At 45.8% G+C, this 19,017-nt stretch overlaps 1 protein-coding gene across 1 annotated transcript in view; it reads left to right on the top strand.

Moving 5' to 3' along the window:
- Tmem163 (transmembrane protein 163) overlaps positions 1-19,017 on the top strand; it is a 175,066-nt gene that overhangs the window by 135,379 nt on the left and 20,670 nt on the right. The window contains exon 5 of the mRNA XM_021172523.2: positions 10,940-11,036. Coding sequence (XP_021028182.1) covers positions 10,940-11,036 — 97 coding nt within the window. The remainder of the gene's footprint in view (positions 1-10,939; positions 11,037-19,017) is intronic.

The following is a 19,017-nucleotide window of genomic DNA, read 5'->3' as shown; positions in this document are numbered from 1 at the left end:
ATGAGAAGCCAGGCAAGGTGACTCCAGCCCTGGGAGACAGACAGGTCGATCCCTGGGGCTGGCTGCCCAACCAGCTTAACCTACATAGGAAAAAGCTTTAGCCTAGTAAGAGACTCTTTAACAAAATGGTGGGTGAGACCCGAGGAGTGAATGACACTCAGTATTGTCTTATGGTCTCCACATGGGCAGACAGGCAGACAGATAGACAGACAGAAAGGCTCGAACAGATACACACACACAGTGTGTGTGTGTGTGTTTGTTTAGATTGACAGAACATCTAGATAAAAAACACACTCAGGTTTAGACTAGTCCCATCCAGCTACAAACTGACTTTCTAAACCTCAGCAGGCCACAGACTCTTTCTTAGTTCTTAAGTTCATACTAAACATCATCTCACAAGTCCTCCAATGGGATGTTCCTGGTGGCACTAGGGAAAGGAATTACCTGGTCTCTGTACCTAAGTGCCACCAAGCTTTTGCTCCAGGGAATTTGACCCCAGAGGAGTTGGCGCTAAGACAGTTTCAAAGAGGACAGGCTGGGACAGATTTAACTAGAAGTCCTGAGTATGGCAAGATTAGATAAATAATGTCACCTTCCATGGTTTATATATGCATAGTCTCATCTCAGTGACATTGTATGAGCCAGGGTACTCTCGAGGAACAGAGATAACAGAATGAACACATGTTAAGGGGTGTTTATTAGACTGGCTTACATGATACAGTAGAGGAGATCAACAGTGGAGGTCTCACACCGAAGAGGCTGAGAACCCAGTAGCTCTCAATCCACGAGGCTGAATGTCTCTGTAGTTCATGTCTGGACTGGAGAATTCCTAGCGAACAGTTGGTCTTCACTCTAGGTTAGAAGCCCCCTAACTGTCAGTGAAGGAATGCAGCAGTGCAAGAAACAAAGTGGATGAATTTGCCTGCATGAGTGAAGACAAACAGGCAAAATTAAAAAAAACAAAAAACAAAACCTACCAACCAACCAAACAAACAAACAAATTTCCACTTCTCCTTTGTTTGGGCTGAAACCAGCGTGTGATAAGCACAGTTAGGATGAGTCTTCCCACCTCAAATAATACAATCAAGAAAGTTCCCTGCAGTAGTCCCTACCCAGCAGCTTGCCTTTCGCCTGGTTCTAGATCCAGTCAAGCTGACAAGATTAACCATCCCCGACAGATTCACCACAGTACTGGGAGATAAGCGTTCTCTTTCTTGTTCCCAATTTTCCTCACAGGGAAACGGAGTTCTAGAAAAGTTGAATGTGACTCTCTCTATCCACAGGTCCTGTAGCTATAACTTATCTAATCATTGGTTGGAAATATCTAGAAGGAAGTGTCCACACTGACCACATACCAGCCTTTTCCTGTCAGCATTCCCTAAGCCACGCAGCACAACTATTTGCTCAACATTGGTTGTTGCAAGGAGGGATGACTGAGGAACCAAGAGGTGGCTCAGTGATTAAGAATGTGCACTGGGACCATCTAGAGACTGCCATATCCAGGGATCCATCCCATAATCAGCTTCTAAACGCTGACACCATTGCATACACTAGCAATATTTTGCTGAAAGGACCCAGATATAGCTGTCTCTTGTGAGACTATGCCGGGGCCTAGCAAACACAGAAGTGGATGCTCACAGTCAGCTATTGGATGGATCACAGGGCTCCCAATGGAGGAGCTAGAGAAATTACCCAAGGAGCTAAAGGGATCTGCAACCCTATAGGTGGTACAACATGATGAACTAACCAGTACCCCGGAGCTCTTGTCTCTAGCTGCATATGTATCGAAAGATGGCCTAGTCGGCCATCAATGGAAAGAGAGGCCCATTGGACTTGCAAACTTTATATGCCCCAATACAGGGGAATGCCAGGGCCAAAAGAATGGGAATGGGTGGGTAGGGAAGGGGGGGGGGGGTATGGGGGACTTTTGGGATAGCATTGGAAATGTAATTGAGGAAAATACGTAATAAAAAAATATTAAAAATTAAAAAAAAAAGAATGTGCACTGCTCCTGCAGAGCACTGGAGTTCAGTTCCCAGCACCCATATAGGGGGGCAGGGCTTTTACTACCTTTAACTCCAGCTCCAGGGGAATCTGACACCCTCTTCTGGCCTCATCAGTCATCTGCACTCATCTGCACCATCCATGATATCATTATTAAAAATAAAATAAGAGACTATTTGAACTGTATGAGAGGAATTGTATTATCTAAATGTAGGCACTGTGCCATGTTATTTTAAAAATATTTTGTTTTATGTGTATGGGTGCTTTGTCTGGATGTATGCCTGTACATCATATGCTTGCAGTGCCTGCAGAGGCCGGAGTAGGATGTCAGATGCACTGAGATTGGAGGCATAGATGACTGTGTACTGCCATGTGGGTGCTGGGAATTGAGTCTGGGTCCTTTGGAAGAGCAACCTGGATTCTTAACTGGTAAACTAATGCTCTGTCCCTGGGCCGTTTTGTATGTAAGTTCTTGGATTTGGGGGATGCTAGAGTACTCTCTGATGATAATGAGGGGAAGTACTCAGGCAAGACACAGTGCTGTATTCCACTATACAGTGCTCCACTATACCCAGCCTGAGCACTTGCCCTGTCTAGGGCACATAGAACGTTTGTGAAACTGGGCTTACTTACACTGTCAAGACGGAAACTTGAGGGCAGGCTGATGGCTGAGGAGATAAAGTGCTTACTGTGCAAACACAAGGACTTGAGTTCGATCCCCCAGTACCTATTTTTTTAAATGGGTGTGGTGACCCAATGGAAAAGTGTCCCGTTCCAATGCACAAAAATGAAGTCCCAATGCAAGGGAGGAGGAGACAAGTGGACCGCACGGGCTCAGTGGCCAGCCAGTCTAGACCAATCAGTGAACTCCAGATTCAGTGAGAGGTCTTGTCTCAAAAGACAAGGCGGAAAATGGTAGAGGAAGACACTGAGCTCAAACTCTGGCCTTTACATGCAGGTGGATACCCAGGTGCACACACATAGGGATATGTTATAACATGGAACTGTTTAAAAATGGAGAACTCTGAGTGACCAGCATTTCACATCATGAAGATAGAAACAAAGAGGAGGGGTAGTCGAGTGTGGTAGTTTCTGCAAGTAACACCAGCACTCAGGAGGCTGAGGCAGGTGGGTTTCCCCAAGTATAAGGTTGGCCTGGATTACACTGTGAATTCCAGACCATCCTGGGTTAAAGTGTGAAGCTTTGCACCGAAGAAACAAATATACCAAAGGTACTCTACCAACAGAAGGTATTTCTAGAATTTTCTTTCCTTTAGAGCAGTGCGCTCAACCTTCCTAATGTTGCGACCCGTTAATATAGTTCCTCATGTTGTGGTGATTCCTAACCATAAAATTATCTTTGTTGGTATTTCGTAACTATAATTTTGCTACTGTTATGAATAGCAATGTAAATATCTGAAATGCAACACCCAGGGGTCCTGACGCCCAGGGTGGGCACCACTGTTTTGGAGCAATAGAAAGCAGGAAAGCTGCTATCAGCTTATTACTCACTAGCATATTCTTTCCTGAATTTAGATTTATTTTTGCATATTTCTTATCTGACTATTTGTCTATCATCTATCTATCTATCTATCTATCTATCTATCTATCTATCTATCTATCTATCTATAGATATGTAGAATTTTATTGCCCACCATTTTGTTTGGTCTTTGAGACTGAGTTTTGCTATGCTGCCTACTCTGGCCTGGAATTTGAGATCTTCCTGCTTCAGCCTCCCAAGTTCTTCACAAGTTTCCAATCCCCCCCCCCTTAATATTTTATCATTTAGACTCTTTGTTCACTAAGAGTTTGTTCAATCTTTTATTTGGCATCTTTTTTATTGGGACAATATCTGTCTTCTGGAGTACATGATGATAACCAGATACAGACTCACTGTGTTTAATTATCAATTCCAGTCACAGCCCTTCTATCGTTGTGCTAATCATTTCACATTGGAATGAGACTCCTTTCTAGTTACTTTGAGGTGAGGACTACATGAACCAATAGTTCCATAGCAGGGTGACCCAGAAGTCATCTCTGTGTTCAGCACACCCTGGGTTTGAATGAATTCTTCACACTACTTCCCCTTCTCTTCCCGAACTCTTTCTGGATGCTGATACTCCACTCTATTCTGTCATCTCAACTTCAGAACGAACGCAAATTTAACCACCCAGTTGCCAATTGCACTGATTTGTAACTCAGTCACTTACAACCCCCCCTCTTTGTGGTACATTGGAAGGACTTCTGTTTAGATCTTAGGAATGTTTGTTCCCCAGGAACATTCTTCTTACCAAGCTTTTTCTTTGGGAATAGAATCTCAGAGGTGACTCAATTAACTGCTATAATCGAGTAGCTTGGAAATATTGGAGAATGGGTTACCACAGTGATGCCAGAGGGGGGGAGAGAGAGAGAGAGAGAGAGAGAGAGAGAGAGAGAGAGAGAGAGAGAGAACACATGGAAGCATGTATATTTAGTGTGCATGAGCTAGCCATGTATGATGTTTTGAGTAGGTGGGAGGGGCATATACCTATGTGTGTGTGTGGGGGGAGGTGAGTGTCTTCTTCCATCAGCCACCTTATTTTTATTCTTTTCCATTTGTATGTGTAATGTGGTGTGCACATGTATGCATGCATGTGTGTGGGGGGCACAGGTATAGGGGCTGTGTATGTGTATGTGCACTTGGAGAGCCAGGTTGTCATCAGGAACCAGCTTCAAGAACTCTCTTGATTTATTCATCAAGGCAACGTCTCTCATTCGAACCCAGGGCTTGCTGATAGACCTGAGCTCCCTAGCAAGGTTGCTCTGGGGATCCTGCCTCTGCCTTCTGAGGTTGGAATTATAGAAGGCCACCACAAGTCATGAGGCTTATAGAGACTTCTGGGGATCCAAACTCAGCTCCCCATACTTATATGGCAAGTACTTAACTGAGCCGGCTTCCTGAGACAGTCCCACACTGAACCTGGAGCTCATTGGTTCAGCTAGCCAAGTTGGTCAGAGAGCCCGGAGATCCACCACCCATCTCTGCTTCCCCAGCGCTGGGGCTATGACATGGCAGAGTCGCCTTAAACCATGGGTTCTGGGAGTCCAGCTTAGGTCCTCTTGCTTGCAAGGCAAATGGAATTATTTCTGAGGAGCACTAGACAGTGATGAGGCCAAGCCAGCTGCACATTCCTGGCTTCAGCTTGAGTTAGTGTCATCACCACTCTGATACTGTGGAGAACACAAACAAGTCACAAGGACATCCGGTCACTTGTGCCCTTCCTCCCCCAGGAAGAGGTGCTGCAAATGACCTTGCCTTGCAAATAGGACTTGTAGTGTAGCTGAGAGTAAGGGAATGTGGATGATGCTACAGTTGCCCACAGACATTGCTGGGAATCTGCCCCTTGCTTGCTTCTGTTGTCAGTTTGGTCTCCTTTCTCCATCATAGACCAGTTCTGAGCATGAACCAGTGTGGCCACCTCCAGGTACAAGGTTTGGCTCAGTCAGTTAATAGTGAACTCCATAGCGCTCTGGTACTGTGGCAGGTGTTAGTGTCTGATCACATGGTCGTTCTCCCCACTCCCACATGCCCTGCTAGAACCCTGTCTGATCCCTCTCACTGGGGGAGGTGCATCTCCTGGCCCCTCCCTTTTCTCTCTGCAGTCTGTGATTCACCTTCAGGCCGCAGAATTTCTCTGCAAGTGTGCTGTATTGTTCCCAAGGCCCTACAGCCTCTGACTGAATCTAAGGGAGCATTTAGTTTGGGGGAAGTCAGCCAGTGTGTGGGAAGTCTGACTTACCCTGGGGACATGGGTTAATCAATCTGATTGACAGTCCCCACCCAGCTCAGCCCTCTAACCATCCTTATTCTGCAATGGATCATCTCAATCAGTCCTCACTGGCTTTCATTTTGGCATAAAGTCTGTGGAAAGAAGGACTGGGGTGTGGCTCAATTGATGGAGAGCTTCCTTAGCATGCACACAGCCATGGGTTCTATCCCCAGCATCACCTACACCAGGAATGGTGGTACATATTTGTCCTCCCAACACTGGAGAAGTGGAAGAAGGAAGATCAGAAATTCAAGATCATCCTTAGCAACAAATTAAATTCGAGGCCGGCCTTACATGAGACCCTGCCTCAAAAAACACAATAAAATCTATAGAAGGTGAATGATCAGCTCAGTGTACCAGCAACCTTGGTTCGGGTGTGGCATACTAACTGTCAGTCTTCCCCTGTGAGATACCACAGCACGGGAGGTGATGTGGCCCTTTGTCACTGTGAAAATGGATGGGGCAGTTTAGACCCAACTATGCTGGTGGCCGTCAGTGCCTCAGTGAGTTTTTGAAAATACAGATCTAATTGTCCCACTCTATGGTGTTCAAAGCTGCCAGGCTCTGAGTAGCTTCAGACAACAGTTTGTACAGCTTGGCTCGGCACAGGTGGCCCTCAGTGGTGACCTTCGCCTACTTCTCGACCCAGCATGGACCCTTCCTTGGGGGGGGGGAGGGAGTATCATTTCTTGAAAAATAGAAAAATAATCACATTGGTGTCCAAGGCTTAAGCTCAGTCTGGGTGCTGCTGAGTCTCCAGTTCCCTGGCTGGACATTTATCTGAATCTAAGCTCCTACCTCTGAGAGCCTTCTCAGATGTGGCTCAGTCGGTGGAGTGTTCTCGTATCATATACAAGCCCTGGGTTCCCCACCCCCTCTCGAATCATATAGACTGGGAACAATGAGGCACACTACTCCTCGTCACACTTGAGAGATGGAGGCTGCAGGAGGACCAGAAGTTCAAAGGTTATCTTTAGCTAAATCAGGAGTTCAGAGCCAGCTTGGACAATATGAGACCCTGTCTCAAAATAATAATACAATCAAATATGTTTCCTTGGCTATCTGAGAGAAGTCTCTAACTTGGTGTGTCAAAATCTGAGCTGTTGATGCTCCTCCCCCTCCACCCACTCTTCCTGAGGTCTGTTTCAGGGAAGAACACCTCCATCAGTCCAGTTACAGAACCTGTCCACCATACCTCCAGACTTCTCAAGTCAGAACATCTCCAGACTCACTCTTCAGGTTTTACCATTCTGATCCCAACTTGCTTGGTCCCACCCTCACCTGACCTGGGCATTGTACAGTCTCCAACCTGCTCTCTCTGTTTTGCCAAAGAGAGCACAGACCTGCTAAAAAATGCTCCACAGACCCATTTCCAAGCCCCAGCCCCCGGTGGCTTCCCATCCTATAGATGCTGTGATGGCTATTGTAGGGTTCCCTTCCCCCGGATCTCCCTTTATGCTTTTATTTCCTTTGCTCCCCTCCCTCTCCTCTTATAGACTTGCTGTATCCCCATCATGTCTGGAAGACTTCACCTCAAAGTCCTGTCTTCCTTCTGCCTGCAAGCTTCTTCCCCCGAACATCTATACCTCTTGTTCTTGAGAATGATTCTTGACACCAAGTGGGTACGCAGTGTTAACGAGACGAATGAAGAAATTCTGATGTGCCCCTGAACTGCCTTCTCCAAGATAACCTTGTTGGTGTCCTTTATAATTGAAATTGTGTGTGTGTGTGTGTGTGTATGTGTGTGTAGCTGTCCAGCAGCCACAGAGCCTCCTGAAACGGAGGCTGGAAATGAAAAAGGTTAGGTGGGCAAGAGAAGGATGAAGCCAAGACAAAGTTTTCTGATCAAGTCTCAAAGTTTAATTTTCAGCTCTGCATTTATATAGGGAGAGCCCACAGACCCATCGTTGTTTTCAGCTGGACAGTGTTGCAAAGCAAGCTCATCAGGCAGTCTGCTCCTGTAGGAAACTGCAGGTGTGGCAAGGCAGAAGACTCCACCCTAGGTGGGCTAGGTCTGTGGAAGGCCGATTGTGGCAAACAATTAAGGTGTGTTTAGCCTGTTCAAGGCTGGGGGAAGGGCACATGTGTGTGCATATGAGTGTGAATACACCTTGCAGACTTTGCCCCATCTAACAACAGATCCTGGTGCTGGGGATCTGCAGCATGCTGGAAAACACCACTCACTGATCCTATCTCCCCAGCTCCTTCACCCCATAACTGAGCTCCTTTTGATTTGTTCAGAGTCGGCTTGCTTTCCACTCAGAAGTGTCCTGTGAGATCTAAATTTTCCTCTCCCCACTTCTTGAAGAAGGGACTGTGACTTATGTGTCGCAGTCTAGTGCTCAGCAGGTTTCTTGGCATATGGTGGGCCTGCATTAAGTAAATACTTCTCAGCTGTGGCCCAGTGATGGATCAGCACATCCAATCACAGAAGACCTGCTGAAGTGGAGGGAAAGCCAGGCCACTCTTTCCTGCGTGTTCCCAGCAGGCTGCTAACCACTGTCTTTACGCATCTGTTGGATATGTTCTCAGCAGAGACCAAGAACAGGCCTGGGGTAGATGCACTCAGAATTTCCTTCTAGAAAATTCCCACATGATGTGGATCCTGACAAGGCCTGGCCCACACACACTGGTCCCATGGGAGTCTCAGTTCGGTTTTGAGCCACTGGTTGGGGATTACATGCAAAGAGAAGTGGACCCTTGGCTTTATTGAAGGGGTGATAGGTCATTTGTTTTTCTCTCACCCAGAAAGCTGTCCAGGGTTTAGGCAGGTGGAAAGAAGAGTATATATTCTTTCTGGAGACCTGGCTCCTCAGAACCCTTTTCACCTAGCTAAGCCTGCCTATGCAGAAGGCTGGTGTGTGTGTGTGTGTCTGTGTGGTGGGGGAGCCAATTCTTCTCTGCCTATTAAGCCTAGAAACAGTTCCCTTAGTACTGATGGAGAAGAGGTCACATTTGCTGTTTGCTTCTGACCCAAATCTTTGAAGTGTTTTGGAAAGCCATAATGGAGAGTGACATTCTGGAGAGTCTAGAGTGGTGGTGGACATGTGACATGGTACCCAAAGTCTTTGTTGAATGAGCTAGCCACTGGGAGGTCATTAGTTGAATCAAATACTACTTCTTGTGGTGTGTGTGTGTGTGTGTGTGTGTGTGTGTGAGAGAGAGAGAGAGACAGAGACAGAGACAGAGAGACAGAGAGCGAAATTTGTACATATTCCTGTATTTATGCACATGTGTATGTGATTACACATATGGAGGCCAGACGTTGACATCAGACATTTTCCTCAACTTATTTCTATTTGGTTTCATTTATGTTTAATGTTTAATTTTTTTATCTATGTGTATATGTGTGTGACTCTGTGTATACATGATACATGTGTGCAGGTGTTCTCAGAGGTCAGGAGAAGGTATTGGGTCCCCTATGATGGGAGCTATGGTTGGTTCTGAACAGCTCAGTATGGGTTCTTAGAGCCAAACTCAGGTACTCTGGAAGAGTAGAAAGTAGTCCTAACTGTGGAGTAAGTTCCCAGTCCTTTTACACACTTGATTTTTGAGTTATGATCTCTCACTGACTCAAGCCCACTGATTCAGCTAGTTGGTTGGCTGATGTACTCCAAGGATCTGGCTGTCTGGTTGTTGTTGTTGTTGTTGTTGTTGTTGTTGTTTTTAATGTGTGCTGGGATCCAAAAGAGCCTCCCACTGGTGCAGCAGACATTTTACCCATGGAACCTTCTACCTCCCCTCCCCAGGCTCTATTTCTAGGATGAACTCCATGTCTTACATGACCTTGAGCCAGGCTTCCTAACCCTGGACTCTCTGACTCAGTCTCCTTGTGTTACTGAAACAAACACACATCTCCCTCCCCATTCATAAACTGCAGAAAAACAAACACCTAGGTGTGAGGAGCCCTCCAGGGGGTTTAGGAGCTGATGTGCAGAACTCAGAGTGCCTGAGGAGAAAGCTGCTGTACAAACACAATATATTATTAATACAATGTTAAAAAATAGCAGTGCAGCCCGAGCTATTCATAGCTGCTTTGGGCTACAGAAGCAGCAGGGATCTGACACACAGGCCCTCCCTTACACTGTTTGGGGAAAAATGGGCTATGGTTTTTCAAGTCTGGGACACACTGAACAGAAGAGGAAAATGAGATTTTAGGAAAATTTGAACATATACTTATGTACACTGGTAGTGTATACACCAGGTAGGCTACAGTTTGCAAGGTTCAAATTTAACAAGCTGGATGGCAGACCTTTGATTTTTCATTATACTTTAGAGCTACTTTACAATGTGGCCAATCTGAGGGCACAGAGCTGAGGGTTAGGAGACCCCTTTCTTTTCTCATAGCCATTAGGAAGCAGACAATATTGCCTTAGACTCCATGGTGAAACTTCTCCAGGTAGGTAAACTAGTAATGGTTAGTAATTGGTTTGGTTAGTTAATTAGTTAGTTGGTCATATCTACTCAACAGATGCATGCAGGGTACTTACTACATGCTACTGTAGACACTGGTGAGGGAAGACCTAGATTATTACCTAAGAGATCCTCCCACCCGTGTTTGTGTATGTGTGTGTGTGTGTGTGTGTGTGTGTGTGTGTGTGTAGGCCAGAGGTCAAGCAATCTCAGCCATCTTCTGTCATCCACTGTCTTACTTTTTGAGATTATGATTTTTGAACCTGGAGCTCACTGGTTTGGCTGTATTAACTTTTCAGCAAGCCCCTGGAATCCATCTCAGATAAGGAGTTGACAACATACGAAAAAAAGGATTTCATCTATGCAGATTAGCACACATAGTTTCGTTGGGTTACTTACAGGAACAAAAGTGACTAAAGGAAGCTGTATCATTGAAAATCCTACCCCAGCTTGAGTGACAAGTCACAAAAGCTGCAACCCAGAAGTTCCCTGAACAACTTTTAGGAAGCTCCACTGAAGAAAATCACCTCTTCTAAGCAATTGTTACTGCTATATAACATTCAAGAAGGGCCTTGTAAGCCTTGTGAGTTTCAGGAGTTTTCTCAGACCTGTAAGTTTTGTTGACTTCCTAAGACTTGTAAGTTTCCTTTACTTTCTGAGGCTAACAGGGGGATATGTCTTAATGTAGACTGTCTATTTTCTTTCTATTACAGAGCCTGTGTCATCTTGGGGGTGATCTTTCTTCTGTCATCTATATGCATAGTGGTCAAAGCCATCCATGACCTCTCAACTAGGCTGCTCCCTGAAGTGGTAAGGTCCTTCTTTCCTAACATTCTTTCCTAAGTTCCCACCTTGATTCTCACACCGGTCTGCTGTAGTGAGTGGGTAAAAAGAGACTGTTGAGTTGAGGGAGACAGATCATGGAACATTTTTAGGGGGCAGAAGAACTTACTCCAAGAATACAGATGACTCAGCAGAGTAAAGTTCTGGGTCAGATGAGACCTCACATAGTTGAGCTGGTACTGTCTTTTGTGTCCTGTCCTTACAGTTTTTGATTAGTTTTAAAGCAGTCTTTATTTTCATAAAAAAGAAATTATATTTATGCAGCTGTGATCCTATCTGTTGCCTAAATTCATCTAATAATTGCTGTAATAAGGTATTTCATTTTTCTTTTGCAGTGTGTAAATCTATTTCCATTAAAATTCCTAGGATAACTGATGTCGTCTAGATATATAAACTGGAAGACATACTTTCTGGCAGGAATGTTTCTCACTGTCTTATCCTCTGGTCGTTACTTTAACTCTTTCTTATTCTATGTTTTTTGGATGTTTTTGTAGCATTCTGTTGAACAGCCTTCATAGAAGGCAACCAATTTGGTTAGTAGGTGATGAAAATGCTGACATTATAATTTTTCACATTTGGGTTCATAACAATGTAAACTGGACACATTGACTTTTAGGATGTGTTTGCATTTAAGCTTGAACACAGCAAATCATTACATACAAGTCAGGATAATTAGGGAGACTATGCATGAATATGTAATCTCCATATAACTGTGGGGGTAAGACCCTGTGGGTCTTGTAGTTTTCAGGAGCATCCTGAGACTTGTAAACTTTGTTGACTTCCTACATCTTATAAGTTTCTTTTACTTCCTGGGTCTTAAAAAGCCTTGTTTTCAGGAGAGAATGATTCAATTCGGAAGAAATATTTATACAACTATGTTATATTTCATATAGATTCTGTGTCATCTTGGGAGTAATTTTTGGTATGTGCATGTGTGTGTGTGCGTGTGCGTGTGCGTGTGTATGTGTGTGTGTGTGTGTGTGCGTGAGCACACACACATACATGTGTATATGATCTGCCTAGCTGGTGTAGGTCTTATACCTATCTATCCTCTTCCCCATCAAACTGTATGTCACATACCCCATTCTGCTAGACTCAGAATCTGCTAACACAGAAGGCACCAAGTGTGATTATGTATGTTACACGTCAAGCAGGCAACACCCTACATTTTTCAGAAGATATAAATGCACCTGAATTTGAAGAAATATTACTAAGTAGCAGTTTTTAGCACCGTGCCAGTGACACATTCATTTATAAAGATATTAAAGATTAATTTTCAGCAGGTGTACTGGCATGGGATGGATGACTTTGCATACGGGCCTCTGTAGAAACGCGCCTTGTTTTTCTCTTGGTAACAGAAGCGCTTTTAGCTGTGAGCAGTCACTCATTTTCCCAAGGTGCAGATGCTCTTAGGGGAAAAGATCTGGAATTTTAATCCTGCCTCACCATATCAATATCTAACGATCTGCCCATGTCAGGTTTAAATGGTGGAGAGCCACAGGGTTATACCCGAGATGGACCCTGTCCTTGGAGAATCCAAGGCTACTGCAGTCTTTTTTATCAGTTCTGGGGGTGAGGCTGAAAATGTATACCACATTGTAGATATCCTGAATATGGTTGGTTTTGTTTTTAAGCTTTTAGCATCATGAAAAGTTAACAAGGAGCATTTGAGCTGCAAGGCAAAGGCTGCTGTTCCCCAGCACACAGGGCCAGTTAATACTACCAGAGCAGAGAAAATTATTAATTGTTAATGTCTGTGGGTGAGGGCAGGGGTGCATGCATGCGGGTGTTCATATGTGTGGACGTCAGAGGGAACCTCAAGTGTTATCCTCAGGAATGCTGTCCCTGACCTTTGAGATGAGGTCTCTCATTGTCTTAGAGCTCAGCAGTTTGACTAGAAGGGCTGACCCCTGGGTCCCAGGGCTCGATCTGTCTCTGTTTACCCAGTACTCAGAACACAAGTGTGTGCCATCAGTCCTGCTTCTTATGTTGGTTCTGGAACTCAAACTCAGGTCTTCATGCTCCCAATGAAAACACTTTACTACCACCATCTGAGTCATCTCTCCATCCCAGTTTCTCTCCTTTCTTAAGTTAGCATACAAAGTAACAGAGTTTGAGATACATTCTCAGTGTTGGCTGCTCTCCCACTGCCAGCTCCCCTCCCTGTCTTCCCCTTGACCCCTTGTGCTTTCCTGTCATACTCTCTCTAGCTTTCTCCCTCAGAGCCTCTTTGCCCTGGCCTCTCATGATCTGCTTTCTAATTTTCTGGCAGACACACACACACACACACACACACACACACACACACACACACACACACAGAGAGAACCCCACATAAATAAAATATACATATATAAAAAGTAGAAGTCAGGATCTGTGTATGAGAGAGAACAGGACACATTCGTCATAATGCACCTACGTTACTGTACTTATTTTTTTCCAGTTCCATCCATCTTTCTGCAAATTTCATTTTTTAATGGCTAAATAACATTCCATCATGTACATGGACCACATTTACATTGGCCATTCATCTGTTGATGGGCATCTAGTCTGGCTTCGTTTCCTGGCTATTGTGAATACAGTGGCAATGGTCAGGGGTGAGCCAGTGCCCCTGTAGTAGGGGGAGCCAGCACCCCTGTAGTAGGGTGGAGAGCCCTCAGGGGATAAACCACAGAGTTTTCAGTCAAGTGTGCTGGTTCCTTTGCTATGTACTAGGGAAGTTTCTAGAAGCCAGCCAGCCAGCCAGTCACACATCCTGCTGTGATTCAGGCTGAGTGTTGATACAGAATGCTTCCTGTAAATTAGATTTGTCAAATCAAATGCCCAGAGAAATCAGGCCTGGACTCAAAAGAGGAGAAGCTGGCCAGGTTTACAACACCAGAAGAACATGTGCCTGGCTAATGGTGCCAGACTCCTTTAGAACTGGTGTGCCAGAGAAAAGAGTAGAAACCTCTGCCGAACATAAAACTCACAGGGCTAGGCAGATTGCTCAGTGGGCAAAGTGCTTTGGTAAGCACAAGGATCTGAGCTCAGTCCTCAGGAAAGCCAGACACAGAAAGCTGTGCCTGTAATTTCAGCACTGAGGACAGAAGACAGGAGCATCCTTGGGGCTCTCTGGGTAGCTGAAGTGACAAGAGGAAGACACCTCCATTACTGACGTTAACCTTTTGCTCATACACCCGTATGGGAGGAGTACCTGTACACATAACATATGTATAATACAGTGTGGCGGGAACTAATGGAAAAGAAATTGAAAGCCTGATGATTTCCCATAGACACATTGTCTGACTTAGGGTTTCATTGCTCTGAAGAGGCACCATGACCAAGACAACTCGAATAAAGGACATTTCATTGGAACTGGCTTACAGTTTCAGAGGTTCAGTCCATTATCATCATGGCAGGAAGCACGGCAGAGTCCAGGCAGACAGGGTCCTGGAGAAGGAACTGAGAGTTCTACATCCTCATCTAAAGGCAGTCAGGAAGAGATTGACTCTTCTGCACTGGGCGGAGCTTAAGAACTAGGAACCCTCAAAGCCAGCCTACACAGTGATAGACTTCCTCCCACAAGGCCACTCCTCCTCCTAGGAGCACTGCCCATGGGCCAAGCATAGTAAAAGCACCACAGGCATGAAGTCTCAGCTGTACTCAGGGCCTTTGCCACACTACTTGTAGGGCCTGGACCAAACAAGGGACAGTACTCTTCAGGGCCTCAAGGTAATGGATGTCTCTCCCAATCACACCTTAACCCCTCACCTCAAATCCAAGCTGACTTCTCACAGCTCAGTCCTGCCCTGACAGATGCAAGGTCTGGGAGTTGGGTGTGGCTCCATGGGCAAGGCTTGACTGGCAGGTATGAAAACCTGGGTCTGAGCCCCAGCACCATACAAACTGTGTCTAGAGCTGAATACCTGTTTCGTAACCCCAGCACTGAGAGGTAGAGGGGGGAGGACCCAGAAGTGAGGGTCATACTTGGTTATGTAAGGAGTTCAAGCCCAGACTGAGATACTGAGATACACGAGACTGTCTTAAACAAAACAAAAGTCACACTTTCTTTTAATTCAGTGTGAAATTCTCAGAGTGAGGCTTATTGCAAGAATGGGTCACTGTATGTGAGCCTGAGTGTGTGTGCATGTGTGTGCCCATGCTTGCCTGTGTATACGAACGTTTGTGTGTGTGTGCGTGTGTGCATGTGTGTGCATGTGCGTGTGCGTGCATGTGTGTGTGTGTGCGCGCACGCATGTGTGTACGTGTGTGATGGTATATATGCCGGTGAGACTAGAGGAGGACATTATACATCCTCTCCTGCAGTTCATTCAGTGAGAGACTTTTCCCTTGAGGTCAGGTCTCTCACTGAGCCAGGAGCTTGCTGTTTTTCTGTCTAGCCTGGTGGGGAACAAGCCCTAGAGATCTTCTTGTCTCTGCCTCCCCTCCCCCAAGGGCTCTGGTTACTGGTTATAACAGGCTTTTTATGTAGATCCTGCTATCTGACCTCTGGTCCTCATACCCACTGAGCCATCTCCCCAGCCTGCAGTGGCTCAGCTTTCAACAAGAAATCTGGGTAGCCAGGAGTTACCCAGCTGTGAAGTCATCTGGCTCTCATCCTCCTGGGTGTCACCAGCCCCTTGGGGTTTGGCTGGAAGAGGAACCAAGCCAGCCTGGTTTCTGGGGTGAGTCCTGAAGCAGACCTATGGGGGCTGCGCTTTGTGGTTGGGTAAGTAAAGGGCGTAAGCCTGCTCCCTACCCCTGTACCACGCCTGTCCCCACCCCTGTACCACGCCTCTGGTTAACAAGGCAGGTTTTGGAAGAGAGTCCTTTGCAACTCTGCCCTGTTCTAGTTCTAGAACATGGAGCCAACACTTGTTAGATGCTAACAGGATGATATTTATTTATTTACAATACAATAACAGCTTCGAGTGTTGGGAATATGGTTCAGGTGGTAGAGCATGTGCCCTGCCTTGCCTGAGTTCCATTCCCAGCACTGTTTTAAACTAGAGATGGTGGAACATGCCTGTAGTCCCAGCACTTGGGAGGCAGAGGCAGGAGGATCAGAAGTTCAAGGTCACCCTCAGCTACACAGTGAGTTTGAGGGTAGCCTGGACTACATGAGATCTTGTCTCTAAAACAAAACAAAAAAAGCAAGGATAAATAAAGAAAAAGAAAAAGAAAGAGAGAAACTTTAGAACAAAAATGAGCATCTTCAAGAAATCTGTGCCGGTGATGACCTTTCCACTGCAATTAAGTTTGTCATTAATAAATAAAAGTTACATGCATTCATGGTATATATTATGTTGTTTAATGCCAGAATGGGCTGTTTTATTATTTGGGTTTTTCTTTGGTTCTTTTCATTTTGACCATGGGTTGTTTCTAACGAGTCACATCCTGTTTTGGCCCCGCAGCACCTGCTCTGATGAGGAAGGGCAGGTGGTGTGCTGTTCCTGTTTGCAGGGACACAGGCTCTGAAGGATGAAGTCTAAGGCTGTCCGTTGGCTGATGGCTGAGTCCGTTTGAGTGCCGGCCTCTTCTCCTCCAGCTCCTGGCTTCACAGGACTGTGTGACTTGGCTGCCCACTGGCCTTCAGGGCTGGGCCTCCCTTCTCACTTCCTCTACTCCCCCATAGCCTTCTCTTCCCTGCTCTCTCCTCCCTCCCTCTTTTCTTTCTCCTCCTCCCCCTTTTCCTGCTCTCCACATATGAACCTTGGCATATGATAAACAAACAAACAAACAAAACAAAACAAACAGTCTTTAAAACTGTAAGCTCATTCTTTCCCCTCTCACTTCCTGCCTGCCATCTGTTCTCGTACCCACGTCCCTGGCTTAGTCACCTATATAATGGTTTATCTGGAGACATCCCCACCTTTCCCTCCCCTCAACCTGCCCCTGCCAGTGGATTCTCTTGACTGTGGTTTTAGAGCAGTGTTTCTCAGCCTCTCTCAACATGGAGAGAGTTGAATACAGTTCCTCATGTGTGGTGACCCTGCCCCCCACAGCCATAAAATTATTTTTGTTGCTCCTTCATAACTGTGATTTTGCTACTGTTATAAATCACAATACAAACACCTGTGTTTTCCAGTGGTCTTAGGTGACCGCCATGACAAGGTCGTTTGACTCCCCCAACAGGGTTGGAGACCCACAGGTTGAGAACCACTGGTTTCGAGGCAGGAAGCATTTGACAGAAGAAAATGAGAGAGAATGGTTTCAGTGGTCTGAAACAAGGGTCCCATGTGCAGAGTGTGTGTTTCTAAAGGTTCCACACAGTGTCGGTGAGTTCTCTGAGGCTCGTAGCACTGGTGTTAAAGATGTGAGAGAAGAGATTCTGACTGTAAAGTCAAGTTCCCAGAATGTCATGAAACAGTTAGAGCACAAAATTTGGGTAACCTGAATCTGTGTTCCTGGGCCAACGTCCTCCGTGTATGTGACTGCAGAACAAACTGTCTCTTCCTCCTTTTGAGGTGAGAGCTGGTTTTGCATTGACATAGCCCTGCCTCTTGCTCACTGGGAGAGCCTAGGGGAGGTTGCTAAATCTTTTTCTGCCTCAGTTTTTTTTTTTTTCAGAAGGTCAATACTAATGGTATCTTGTTGATGAAAGACATCAGGCTTTGTTTAGTGTGGAAGCCCTTAGGATGTACTTAGCTGGAAGCTACTGAGGGGCTGCCGCTGACTGGAGGTGTCTAAGGAGGACTGTAGGCCTTTGATGTCTTCAGTGTGGGAGAGCAGACTGTATTGAACGGTCCCGGAAATGCCCTCTGAGATGCTTCTTCTCTCAGGCTGGATAATGCGAGGGCAGCTCAGCCTGTGCTTCAGCTCAGAGATGCTTTTCCCACATGATACGCTGTCCAGCACAACTCCTAATTTCACTTTGGGAACTGAACAGACTAATACTTAAAAGAAGCAAAAACAAACAAACAAACAAACAAATAAAAGCTGACTCGGTTGGTAGCATGTTTGTCCTGTATGAGGATTTGAGTCCAACTCCTGGAACCCAAATTTAGAAAACCAGGTATGTGACAGCTGACATACACTTGTAATCTCAGGGCTGAGGAGGTCGAGACAGGTCAACTTTTGGGCTTGCTGAGCAGTCAGCCTAGATTTCCTGGATGGCTCCAGGCCAGTCAGAGATTCTGCTTCAAAACCAGGTGGATTGTGGGACTGGAGAGATGGTGTTGTGATAAAGAGGGCCCGTTTGACAGTGAGCACTGGAGTTAGGGTTTCAGCACCCACATACAAGACAGGTGTCTTTCCAAAGCAAATGCTTGCAAGCCCAGCACTTGAGGGGACTGGAGATATGAGGGCCTACACTGAAGCTTGCCGGTTTCAGGCCTAGCTATGATCCCAGGTTAGAGAAAGACCCTGACTCAGCACAATAGGTGGAATGTCACAGAGGACACCAGAAGCCCTTCTGGTCTTTTCTTATAAGTATAGGCATGTGCATCTGCACACACATGTACATAGACTGATTCTCTGTCTCTGTCTCTCTTTCTCTCTGTCTCTGTCTGTCTGTCTGTCTGTCTCTCTCTCTCTCTCACACACACACACATACACACGGGGGGGGTACATAATCACATAGTATGTCAATGTTGACCAAAACATGTATTTGAAACATGGAGCCTGTGCTTAGCTACAAACCCCCTCCCATGGAGAGGCCGGCTAGGAGTCTCACTGAGATCTGCATAGGACCGATGGGTTGCTATGAAAGCAGGTTTTGCTCTCCCAAGTGTGACCCAGCCACTCTGCTGACAGGACTATTCCTTTACCTGTTCCATAAATAGATAGTGTAAGGAGACAATGTGTTTGTTTAGACAGGAACGCTAACCAGTGGGCTAAATATAGCAGCAGTCCCCAGGGACAGCCAGTAAGGGAACTGTGGCGGAGACACGTGTGACTTCACCTGCTTGCTAGGCACATCATGAAGGACCCTGGTGGCTTGGGCCCCTGAGGGTTTGTCTCCAGC

Source organism: Mus caroli, chromosome 1 (assembly GCF_900094665.2).
Source record: "Mus caroli chromosome 1, CAROLI_EIJ_v1.1, whole genome shotgun sequence".
NCBI lineage: Eukaryota > Metazoa > Chordata > Mammalia > Rodentia > Muridae > Mus > Mus caroli.
Note: the sequence above shows the minus strand (reverse complement) of the source record. Positions and strands in the feature narration are given on the sequence as shown.